The sequence below is a fragment of the Mercenaria mercenaria genome, unplaced genomic scaffold, assembly GCF_021730395.1.
Source record: "Mercenaria mercenaria strain notata unplaced genomic scaffold, MADL_Memer_1 contig_3334, whole genome shotgun sequence".
Taxonomy (NCBI): Eukaryota; Metazoa; Mollusca; class Bivalvia; order Venerida; family Veneridae; genus Mercenaria; species Mercenaria mercenaria.
Genome location: NW_026461461.1, coordinates 51,640 through 65,068, shown reverse-complemented (window position 1 = coordinate 65,068; position 13,429 = coordinate 51,640). Strand labels below are relative to the sequence as shown.

Sequence of the window (13,429 nt, the reverse complement as noted above, 5' to 3'; positions counted from 1 at the left end):
CAAAGAATATCGGGTTATATAGCAATTTAGCAAATAAAGGAAACAAGAAGACGTTTTAAATGATTAAACTGGTCAATACCACTGCATGTTTTTCCGTCCATCATGTTGGCATCTCTGGATTGTGTATATGTATATTCTTGTATTATATGTTCAAACAGAAAAGTTTGAGAAATGTAGCAATATATTCGAAAACATAAATATTTTGCAACTTTATTCAGGGTGCAAATTTCAGCTTTCCTACTTAAAAAGTGCAAGTGAGTTTTGCGCAAGCAATATGTTTGTGTGCAAAAACTTCTTTGGAAATGACAGTATATACATAATAATGCTGTACAATATACTTGGTTGCAGATTTTAATCATATTTTGATATTTTATCAACAACTTTTGATACACAGTCATGTATCTAGTTACTGCATGAACTGTCTTGAAAAAGGATATCTGGTGCAAAAACGTTACACGCAAACATTTGAAAGTAAAAAAAATCTAATTCTTTTTATTTATAAAAGGTATTCCAATATCAGAACTATAGTTGAAATGTCAGATGTTAAAAGATCTTATATCGTAAGTTTCAAAAATACAAAGATGTAAAAATATGCTTTTACAACTGCAAGAATAGTAACAGGTAAACTTTCGGAATGTATCATTTATTTTAGTGTGGCACATAGCCAGCATTCTTGCGTAAAGATGCTTTTGTTATGAAGCCAGTGGTATTGTCTGTCCTAATGCGGGGATCATCTTGCTTAAAACATTGGCTGCTTTTAGCTCAAGTTCATTATACATTGTCCAAAAACTGGTTTCATTTAGACCACAGGATAGTCATTGTGTACTTTGGGTATTACGATATTTTAATGCGGATGTTAGGTCTTTTCCTGACACACTTTCTCTGATTAAACTTTAAAAGTAGGTCTTTTCCTGACACACTTTCTCTGATTAAACTTTAAAGTTAGGTCTTTTCCTGACACACTTTCTCTGATTAAACTTTAAAGTTAGGTCTTTTCCTGACACACTTTCTCTGATTAAACTTTAAATTGTGAGGGAGCTCATATTACTCGCATTTAATTGAGCCGCGCCATGAGAAAACCAACATAGTGGCTTTGCGACCAGCATGGATCCAGACCAGCCTGCGCATCTGCGCAGTCTGGTCAGGATCCGTGCTGTTCGCTAACAGTTTCTCTGATTACAAAAGGCTTTGAAAGCGAACAGCATGGATCCTGACCAGACTGCGCTGGTCTGGATCCATGCTGGTCGCAAAGCCACTATGTTGGTTTTCTCATGGCGCGGCTCAATTGTTTTGAGAAGAAAAAATACTATTGTAGATTTGCGGTTTTACAAGTTTAAGTCTGTGACAATGTTTGATTTGACATACTTTTGGTTCAGCTTTGTTCAGAAACTCATGTGTAATATACTGTGTTTATTACATTCAATGTTTAAAAGACAGGAGGCATACAGTGTTTGAACTGTCATACCTTCTGTCTGTCTGTCATTTCATATGTCCGTCCATTTGTTTAGAAGATTTAAGTATAATTAAAGTTGTAATACATTCATTGTTGAAATTGCAGAATAATGATCACATACTGACTTTCAAGTAAGATTAGGCTTTGATATCCTACCAGACCTAACATATCCTAATTTCATACATATTTCATGAGGTTCTAACTGATTTTATAATGGTTGGCATTTTTTGTTTTTCACAGTTGCTATAGATAGAAACCAGTCTTCAATTTCTTTTCTTAAGTCTTTTGGTGCATTACCTTTTTCATTAACTCGATTGCTACATGGTATAAGATGTGTCATCATTTTATTCAGTTTGAAATAATGGTCATGCACATGCATCATTGGGCTCAAAATTCTTCTGATAATTACCGTTTTACCCACTTTGTCCGTGTTAGCTGATCTGGTTTTCAAAGGTTATAAAAATGACTTTGAAAACCAGTCTCAGAGTGCATTGGTCAGTTTCTAGACTTTACACAGGAACAGCCATTAACATGCAGGAGCTTCAAACTTAGTTGGGGAACTAAATTAGATATCTCTGGTACTCGAGATTCACCGAAACATAATCAGTGGGTACAAATTTAGATTTCTTTACGATCACTGGTATTCGAACTTTACAAATTTTACAAATACGTCTTGATGTTTTCTATAAAAGTTAACAGTTTATAAGATGAGCGTTATTTTGTTGCCATAAAAATTCATAACAAAATGATATTTGTAGAAAACGTTTTCATACTGCCATCCTCAACTATACGTTCAATGGTCATCATTTTGAAAGCCAAAGCTGCATTTTTAGATAACACTTCTGTTTTAAACAGCAGATCTCTGGATGATCCAGCCTGGAAAGCTTAACTGGAACATTTGATGAAAGTTTGAACTACCCGTCCGATTAGCTCAATGGGGAGATTGCAGGTCTATGAATCGTAGGGTTTGGGATTCGATCTAAGGGCGAGGGCTATGTTTTTCATGACGATTTGATAAAAGACTCATTCATCCCCCACCTTTGAGGAATTCGGCGGTTACTGTCGGAAAGCTGTTTTTAATGGTACAAAATCTAGGAACACTGGTTATTTAAATTGCACGCTGTTAAAATAACTGAAATACTGTTGAAAAGCAGCGTTAAACACGAAACAAACAAATGAACAAGTGGTGAGAAAAGGAAATGTAAAAAAGTGAGACAGCAAAAATGCAGCTTTGTTATTTTGTGTTCTATGTTGAAGGACTTCGGCTATACTTGTGTGTGTGCTAATACAGGAGATGTTCGTCATTCCTAATAAATTCAAAATTGCATCCACCTATTAGTAACATGTTAGATGTCTCAGTTTGTACAATATTTTGTACACTGGTGGACAATATCAATGCTGTAGTGAGTTGTTTCGTAAAAGGATGTGTGATTTTATAGAGAAAAAAAATATCCCACTAGTACAAGTTCAGGTCTGATTTCACATGTGAACCATTATAGGGCTAATCAAAGATATGAACATCCAAATATGCCATAAATTAAATGGAAACCTTTATTTACTATAGTGCAACATTCAGTTATTTTGAAAGTTGATGTGCTCGGCATGTTGCCTGTGGGCATCTAGTGTTTAGGGACTGGTCTAATAACGCAGCATTGCAACTTGCCATTTTGAAGACCCAGCTCGGAATCAAGCATTCCGACTCGTCTCCAAAGGTGGAACACTAGCTGTACTTGTGTCTTTATATTTATAGAAATTGCAGTCAAACAACCGACCTCCAGGTCAAACCTTAAATTTCAGAATGAGGGTCAATAAACTAGCTTAACCTCAATCTACCAACTTGAAAATACCCCGAGCTAAATATGTTAACATTACACAAGTTTGTTAAAGAAAGATGAGACATTACACGGGTATAGATAGTTTTATTAAACTATGATGAAGAAATAGAATATGAGACTTCTGAAATACCATTGGCCACTGTTTATGTTCAACCATTATCAAACTGGGCATGACTGAGTCTGCCATTACAAAGAGTATAGATCATGATCATCCATCCTGCATATCCGTGCGGTCTGGTCAAGTTCTGCACTGTGCGCCATTTAGTTAGTGTCTTTTTGGTAAGCTTCCTCTTTTGACAGTAACGGTACTGTCCAACTTGAAAGATAGACAAGTTCAATATAGAAATTTAGCAGGGTAAGGGTTAAGTAGTTTCAAGCCTGGTAAATGTAAAATGGAAGAAATATAGAGAACTGAAAACAGTGATAAAACGATCATCGTGCAATTTGGTTCAGGCTTTGTTTGTCTGAAGAGTAAGTCGGCTGACAACAAAAACTTGGTTTGCATTGGACCAAATGTGACAATTTAAGAATTGTTCGTTCAGACATCCACTTAATTAGAAGTTTTAAATTGGACCAATAGAAATCCATTTGCTCTTGTTGTTATTTGCATATTACAAGTTGAAAAATGTTGAAGTTGTTCTGCATGAGTGCCTGCATGTAGAAGAGATTGTGCCAGTAGGGCACCTAGAGTTGTTCCTCAACCGTAGAAAGTGGAAAGTCAAACAGCAGATCTAAAATTGTGTGGCAGTTCCTTAAAAAACAGAAAAATGACATCCTCTAATCATTTTTTATTTTATTTTTCAGGCTCATTAGCAAAAGATACAGTAACAGTAAACAAAGATATATTTGTGAAGCCTACGCCGGATCAACTGACGGATTCAGCAGATAGGGTAGATGTAATATTGAATTGTACAGGTAGCAGTACTAAACTGAGTTACTACATTAAAAACAGGTTTGTCAAATGAAGGAGAAAATCTCACAGCGCATTTTAATGTCTTAATGTAGATAAGCATTTTCCTCTATAAATTAAGTCTACATGATTTAATTTGGCCAAACACGTGAGTGTCCTTTAACAGGTGGATATATGCACCCTGTGTAAAGATGAGTATTCAGTAAGGATATTTTCTATATGGGTTTGAGCCTACATTTATCACTGTTCCGATCCTCAAGTCTAGACTGTCAAATTTGCGACAGACATGAAATACCTGTGAGTTTTTTTCAAATTTGATGTATTTTCGGAATTTAAGTCACACGTAGAAAAGGCCAAATATCATGAAAATCATAGCATAGTTCTGATTGCTGTCCTAAGTGGATGCATCAAGTTGTAATGTCATGGGTCAAAGAAAAATAAACTAAGGTATTTTATGCTTTATGCCCCCGACCCCCACTCGTTTTGCAGATGTTGGTCGGTCGGTATGTTAACCGATTGGTTGATAACTAAAGAATGCTCTGGCCTAGGAAAATGAAAGTTGATTGTGAGGTTGGTCATTACCAGCAAATGATTACTATTGATTTTGACGTCAGTAGGTTAAAGGTCAAGCTCACAGTGACCTAGAACAGTCAAACGGTGTCCGGGTGATAACTCAAGAACGCTTAAGCCTAGGTTCATGAAAGTTGATATGATGGTCAGTCATGGCCAGCGGATGATCCCTGTTGATTTAAAGGTCAGTAAAACAAAGATGAAAGTCACAGTGACCCAGAACAGCTAAATTGTTTCGGGCCTAGGATCAAGAAAGCTAATAAGGAGGTTGGTCATGGCCAGCAGATGACCTTTATTAATTTTGTGGGCAGAGGTCAAGGTCACAGTGATTCGGAACAGTCAAATGGTTTCCGGATGATTACTAAACATTCTTGGGTCTAGGATCATGAACCCTGATAGGGAGGTTGGACATGATAAGCAGATGACTCCTATTGTTTTGAGGTCAGTAATTCGAAGATTAATGTCACATTTACGCAGAACATAGAACATGTTTTTAGCCAAATAATTAGTAGAGATAGCATTGGTTTAAGATTACAGTTAATACAAATGTCATTTATGACTAGTTAACGACCAGTAATTATTAATCTGAGGTCGGTAGGTCAAATACCTAATGCACAGTGACCAAATAATTTCTGTTCCTTGTGCAGTTACTGAGGGCTCTTGTTAAAGCTGGCCTCGCAAATGAAAAAGAATGAAAGGAATAAAATGTGCGAGCTAAACGATATTTTGATATCTATTACTTCTTGAATATTATTTAGTACAAGTTTTTAACTCGACGATACGAATATGGAGACCTGTCTTACTCAACCCGGCGTTGCCGTCAAACTTAAAATAGTTGTTACACATCATCACTCACATCATATTATACAAGAGCCATAACTCTTGCACCAATATGTCATGAATTATGCTCCCTTTTTACACGCTGTGGGCTGATAATACTTTATTACTAACTAATGCAAATAAAGTATTACAAAACATGGTAAGCATAAATGCAATATTACGTGACAAAGCATGGTAAGCATAACAATATGTCATAACGTGTAAACCAAGCAAACATTAATTATTGATTAATGTGAAAGCAATAAAAAGTATTTAATAGTTCTATCATAATTATGTTCCAATCCACAGTAGGAGTAGGAGACAGAGAGAACTTGAGGAATGATGGCGATAGGAGAAATCAATTAGTACTGCTACAGGACTGCAAGGCTACAGCCGATATTTTAAATTTTAACGCGAGGTCAGGGTGCAGATAATCAAAAACCGCAAGGCTATTCCAGTCCCCAATAGCCTTTATGACCTCTAGAGGCACCCCACAGGAAAGTAAATAACTACAACCACCTCTTCGTAACGAATGTGAATTATATGAATAAACATCCGCGTCTGGCGGTAAACATTGCTTTAACCTTGCCCTGAATTTGTTCTGAGTCAGACAGGTTAACATGCCATTATGAACATATGAGAACAGATCTTGATCTGTAATAGATGTTCCTGCGAGGCCAATAAATTCCAACATTGCTGAAGTAGGGCACAACTAGTTCCCTTTCATGAAAGGAAGAGCGACCTGGAAAATTTTATGTCCATATTGTAACGTTTTTGAAGACACAATGTTGAGAATGCAGCCACTCTTGGTAAATACAATGTTTGCACGCTTTATACTGTGTTGCCCAGTACATACATTGCTTATCCTAAGTAGGCCAAAGAAACAGGCCAGACAGGCAGCCCAAAAACAAATATCAAACAGGTTGGAAAAGCAATGTATCGACATAAATTCACATTTGACAAAGGTACCGGCTCACAACCGATCAAGTTACAAAATTGTTTATACACTCGTAAATGCGTTTTATAACAAGCTTTTGTGCTTTCTGCAAAAGTTAGTGATTTGAATTCGTCAACTTCTTTGTCCAATTTATCTGAAAAGACATGAAATATATGCTTTTGAGTGACATGTGTTCATGCATTAAGAAGTAATTTGGTCGTAAATGTCTTGGGAATACACTAATGAACCGAGGCAATTGGCCAGTTTCATGTAGTCTTGAGATCGAATCTGCGATATAATTATCATGAGTGTTGATGTAAGAAGCAAATATTGTAAAGTTGAACTTTAAACTAAGGTCACACAAGACGCGTAACAAATGCCGAGAGGTCAAGTTCACACAGGTTCCTTTGTTTATGTTCCACAAAGCACACACGTTATCAGTGAATATGCGCACGCGTTTATTTTCCCAAAGGTGGCCCCACCGTAAAGCAGCACAGACTACGAAAGCCAATTCCTTAGTATTTATATGCTGACATTCCAAGCGCGGGTAATCCGCAAGCCACGCTGTGTACAACCAGTCGCCTTGGCAGAAAGCTCCGCCTGCATGCGAAGATGAATCACAGAATACTTGAATTTCTTCCCGAAAATCCCAAATCCTTCTAGTGCCATTGGCTTGAACAATTTTCGAAGACAACCAGTGTAGATCGTCCGCTAAATGTTTTGTGAGACATTTATGATGATCGGATTTTAACTGTTTGAGCTTGTTGTAGAACGGTCTAACGTGGACGCGGTCCCAAGGGATCACAATAGAGGCCCAAGCTAATTTCCCTGTTAGTTTTTCCAATTCCTTTCTTGAAAGCCTGCGCTTTGAAAGACACGAGTCAATTTGTTGAAAATAATTCCAAGCTTTCACTGATTCGAGTGAGATTGTCCCGGAAACGGTATTAATTTCAATTCCCAGGAAAACAATTTGCTGACACGGGTCTACTAGCTTTTTATAATTTATGCTTAAACCAAGAGAACGTAGCAGTAATAACAAAGTTTGATAAGCTAGTAAGCATTCTGAATAATCATTTCCGATCACAAGAAAATCGTCTAAATACACAATGATGCAGTTAAATCCACGCCTTTGCATCATACGTCGAACTGCTTGAGTAATCCTGTGGAAGATTTGTGGACTCTTCCGGGCACCAAAAGGCAGGCGAGAGTCAAACATGTATTTACCGTCCCATTGTAATCCCGTATAAGGAAAATTAGATGGATGCAAGCCGACCGACCTGTAAGCATGCTCGAGATCAATGTTTGCTAGGTAGGCATGAGGAGTCAACTTGTTAATGGCATTAGAAACGGTTTGATATTGAAAATGTTCAATGGAGGCAAAGTCATTCACACTTTGATTTATAGGTCTTGAGAAATCATGTATCAGACGTATATTACCGTCGGGCTTAGGAATTGATGAAAGGGCGCTAACTACTATAGGCTTCTCAGAAACAATAACATAGTTACCCTCTTCAGTTTCATAGTTAATCCTTTTGTTTACTAATTCCTGATCACGAAACACAGAGTAAGAGTTTTTTGTCACAGAAGGTTGAATAAGCGGTATTTTATACTCATCAAGAATAGAAAATCCATTGCGTATACCATCGAGCAAAAAGTCTTTATCTTCATCATCTTTTAGTTTATTCTCACAAATTTTCAGTTTTTGTTGGAGGGGAGACATTGTGATCTTTTGCAAAGCACGACATGCAGACATGGGCATAACGACAGTTGGTAAAATTACACCCATTCCTTCCATTGAATTTTTCGCAGATTGGGCTCCCAGACGACGGGTCAAATTTTCCTCTAGCTTGTGGTTTAATTGCGTTGCGACCTTGTGGAGTTGTCGTGCGGTCTTGAGTAGATGAGCGTGTTTTAAGATACAATTGCATAAGGTAGTTATTTATGTTCCATGGATTGTTTTTCTCATTTTGCAGACGACGAAATTCATGATCGTATTGTAACACTGACGACCGAGAAAAACCTTGAGCGAATGTTCCGATTTTAGTAAGATACTCTAAGTAATTTCGGACATCTTCCATGCTGCACCCGTCTTTTATCATCTCAAGGAGAATCCTGTTGCTGCCCTCCATGTATTGGGCCTGGGTGATGGATTCGAGCTTTGGTTTTGCCCCGTCGCGTTATTATTGATTTCAATCTCCCCGATTTTCACATTGTTTTGATCACTTTCAGATTTCAAAGCCAGAAAGTCACAAATTTGTTTTGCCTTTGCTTTTGTGGTTGTTTGTGGTAATACACTTGAGAGCTGTATCATACCTGAGCCAGATATTCCACTCAGCATCGCCACGTCATCCGCCGTAAGGTTTAATGCATTTTCAGTCTCAGTAGCTCAGACTTTCTTCACTGCTTCACCTTCACATAACAACAGTTGTTGCCCTAGGTTTAGTTTTTTAGTGAAATGCTTCTGAATTACGTCATCAGTTAAGAGGCCAAATTTCAACTTTGATAACTTTTTATCTCTGTAAATTAAGTTGTATACTGGTTCCTCTATATCTTAACTTAACAACTTCTGCAATGGTTTCAAATGCTACTTGGTCTCTTCGTTTTGTTAGCACGCATAGTTGAATCTTTCTCTCAGTGTTTCAGACTTTTTACTTGCTTCGTGCTGCCAGCACAAATTGTTGAACTAATTTATCGTATCCACTTACGTTGCCTTTGCATGGAATTTTCGAGTTATGTATGTTTCATTCACAAGGTAACTTAGAGCTTTACTCATCAAAATGGCGTCACCACTCCGCGTCTTTTATCCGAATTCAGAACTTCAAACGTTGTTTGAGCACCAGTCACCAAAGCAGAAATACGCAATAACATTTTTGATAAATAATTAACAAGATTGCTATGTATTCAGTTTGACTATACTCAGTAGGTTCTTGTTTTATCTGTCCTGAGCACGAAGTGCTCAAGGTGAGGTATTGTGACCAGTCCATATCTGGCGTCCGTCGGCGTCCAGCGGCGTCCGTCGTCAGTCGTGCATCGTTCGTCAACATTTGCCCTGTTAACACCTTAGAGGCTACATTTGTGACCCAATCTTTATAAAGCTTTGTCTGAATGTTTCACTTGATAATTTCTAGGTCAGGTTTGAAACTGGGTCATTTGGACACACTTGTGAACACTCTAGAGGCTATAGTTGTTACCTAATGTTTATGAAACTTAATTAGAATGTTTGTCTTGATAATCTCTAGATCAAGTGTGAAACTGGGCTATGTGAGGTCAAACACTAGGTCAACAGGACGGATCATAGAAAAAGTTGTGAACACTCTAGAGGCCACAGTTTTATGGCCCAGTCTTTATGAAACATGGTCAGAATGTTCAAATCTAGGTTATGTGGAATCAAAAACTAGGTCATCCGGTCAAATCTAAGGAAAAGCTTGTGAACACTCTATAGGTCACAGTCATGACAAAATCTTTATGAAATTTAGATAGAATACTTTCTCCGTGATTCCTAGGTCAAGTTCGAAACTGGAATATGTGGGGTCAAAAACTAGGTCAGTAGCCGGATCAAAGAAAATCTTATTAGTATTCTAGTGACCACAATTTAAGTTTCCAACTCAGGACAATTGGTTAGAATGTTTGACTTGATGACCTCCAAGTCAGGTTAAAATCAAAGCCATGTAGGGCCAAAAACGAGATCAGTAGGCAAGATTATAAAAAAGCTTGTGAACAGTCTAGAAGCTAATGTTTTGACCCCATCTTTATGAACCTTTCTCAGAAAGTTTGTCTTTATAATTTCTAGATCAAGTTCAAAACTGGGCTATATGTTATTAAAAACTAGGCAAGTAGGCCAAATCATAGGGAAACCTTGTGAACATTCTAGAGGTCACAGTCGTGTGATTCAGTCTTTATAAAACTTAATCAGAATGTTTGCTTTGATTATTTCTAGGTCAGGTTCGAATCTGGATTATGTGGGATCAAAAACTAGGTCACACGGTCAAATCAAAATGAAAAAAGGTGGGCAGGATGACTCACATGGCATTGCCATGGAGACTAACAATTATTATTTGTCAAATAAAAATATTTTTTTGACATATCAACTGAATTTCCCTTCCTAAATGTTATAACAGTTTCATCGATTTTTGATGAAATGTGAAGAAATGAGATCACTTTTCCAAGTATTTATCGAACACCGCTGGTATATAATTCTGTTTTGTTTATGAGATTTTGAATCTTTTATTTGACAATTTCGGATTTAGCACAGTATTGTACATGAACCTACAGACAAGTAGACTTCAGGCTTCTAATGTTGGTAGGGCTTTTGATTCACATCACGTGACAGCTTCTTTCTGATTGTATTAATGCAGCATGTATTTGTTGTCTAGGATTGCACCATTTGAAGTTGTGGATTGCACAGATTTGAAGTCACTATTTTTAGCTCGACTATACGAAGTATAAGGAGAGCTATCCTACTCGCCCCGGCGTCGGCGTCGGCGTCTTTCCGCGTCCCCACCTTGGTTAAAGTTTTGATGCACTTTCTCTTTTTTCAACTTATCTCTGTAATTACTTGATGGATTTAATTCAAACTTGAAATACTTATTCCTCATCATCATCCACATCATCTAACATAAGGGCCATAACTCTGGCACCAATATTTCATGAATTATCCCCCCTTTTCACTTAGATTTTCAGGTTAAAGTTTTGATGCACTTTTACTCTATCTCTGTTATTACTGAATGGATTTGATTCAAACTTAAAATAGTTGTTCAACATCATCACCCACATCATATGACACAAGGTGCATAACTCTGGTGCCATTTTTTCATGATTTATTCCCCCTTTTTTACTTAGAATTTCAGGTTAAAGTTTTGGTGCACTTTCACTCTACCTCTGTTATTACTGAATGGATTTGATTCAAACTTCAAATAGTTGTTCAGCATCATCACCCACATCATATGACACAAGATGCATAACTCTGGCACAATTTTTCATGAATTATTCCCCTTTTTACTTAGAATTTCAGATTAGAGTTGTATGCACTTTCACTCTATCTCTGTTATTACTGAATGGATCTGATTCAAACTTAAACAATTGTTCAACATCATTACCCTTATCATATGACACAAGGTGCATAACTCTGGGACCAATTTTTCATGAATTATTTCCCCTTTTTACTTAGAATTTTAGGTCAAAGTTTTGATGCACTTTCACTCTGTCTCTGTTATTACTGAATGGATTTGATTCAAACTTAAAATAGTTGTTCAACATCATCACCCACACCATATGACGCAAGGTGCATAACTCTGGCATCAATTTTTCATTAATTATTCCCCCTTTTTACTTAGAATTTTTAGGTTAAAGTTTTGATGCACTTTCACTCTGTCTCTGTTATTACTGAATGGATTTGATTCAAACTTAAAATAGTTGTTCAACATCATCACCCACACTATATGACACAAGCTGCATAACTGGCACCAATATTTAATGAATTATGCCCCTTTTTGCTTAGGATATACTTATATAGTGTTTTGATACATTTTATCTTTACCTCTCTTATTACTTTAAGTTGATATTTTTGACATAGACTCAGGCTATTGCGCAATATCTTCATCCACAATTGGAGTCATTAAACACTCCAGTGACAGCTCTAGTTTCCTCAGATGTGCCCAGTTTCACTATCCAGCATCGAAATAGTGGAGCGCGCTGTCTCGTGTTACAGCTCTTGTTTTTTCATGAAAGCTTTGAATGAGGCTTTTGTTGTGACAAGGTATAGGCTTTCAGTGCGCTAGTCAAATAAATCTGTTTGGGAAACTTTAACCAGTTTCTTTGATTTCAGAGCATCATTCTCAGATTTTTCTTCTTCTTAACTTGAGCCTAACTTATATCATATGCCTTCGATACTCTCCTTTAAAACAAAATATTTCAGGTAGCTGATGTCAATGAGGCTCACAAGCATCTGTTTATGCAAAGAGTAGGTCTATAGCATGCAATCCTGTATCGTCTGCTATATCTCTTGAACATTTTAAATAAAAATGCCAGAATGTTACGTTATACGCCCGTCACAGCAAATTAGCAAATAGCACCTGTATTGACAAATGGTTGTTTAGTAATTATTGTAATTCTTTTGTTTTTCTTAGTCCACATAAAACTTCTTACCAGGTAGAGATACTTTAACATATACCTAAAATTTGAAAGTAACATCTATGTTGTACCATAGAAAAGTGGTCTTAGTTTTTCCCTACAGTCAATTATAAAAATGTTGAGTAAATGAACATGACGTCAGACGTGTTGTGATGTCAGAAAGGTCCATTTTATCTTATTTCTTGCTGCATCACGTTATGAAATTCTCATTAAGTAAAATCATTTGAATCGAGAAATATACTATTAAGAACAAACTGCGACTACAATTTTCATTTTGTTTTAAGCAAAAAAGTTCAAAATTTATACACAATATACAAGTAGATCGGCAAAGTTTTATCATTTGTAGTGAGTGATATGCAGTGTGTGATATGAATTAGACCTATATCTCACTGATAAAACACAGTATTTCAACAGTTAGCATAAAAATAAATTAGAACCTTTTGTAGCTCTTGTTTCAAGCAGTAGCTTCTTGCCCATAGCTTCTCAAGTGCACGTGTAACCTATATAAAGGCTGTGGAGGAAGACTGAATTTGTCAACAGTGCTGAACTGCCTTATGAAAGTTATCTTATGTTGTCTACCATCTCGTGCCATCTCATGCTTGTGTGTACACACACGTGTATCTGACATGTACCTTATTTCAGATTCCAGCTCACTTCGTTGCGTAATATATATCATAGAACAGTTAATGTGTTTACCATGAAAGGAAATTTAATATTTTCAACTTTACTCTTCTTTGTTACACAGTTATTATAACATAATCAATAATTATCTGATC

At 36.7% G+C, this 13,429-nt stretch overlaps 1 protein-coding gene across 1 annotated transcript; it reads right to left on the bottom strand.

Annotated features, from left to right (window-relative positions):
- Nucleotides 1-7,026: 7,026 nt before the first annotated feature.
- On the bottom strand, nucleotides 7,027-8,244 carry LOC128552969 (uncharacterized; the record flags this gene model as incomplete). The annotated part of the gene is made up of 1 exon (XM_053534063.1): nucleotides 7,027-8,244. A coding segment is annotated over exon 1 (1,218 nt), but the record flags the coding sequence as incomplete, so codon positions are not given.
- Nucleotides 8,245-13,429: the final 5,185 nt, after the last annotated feature.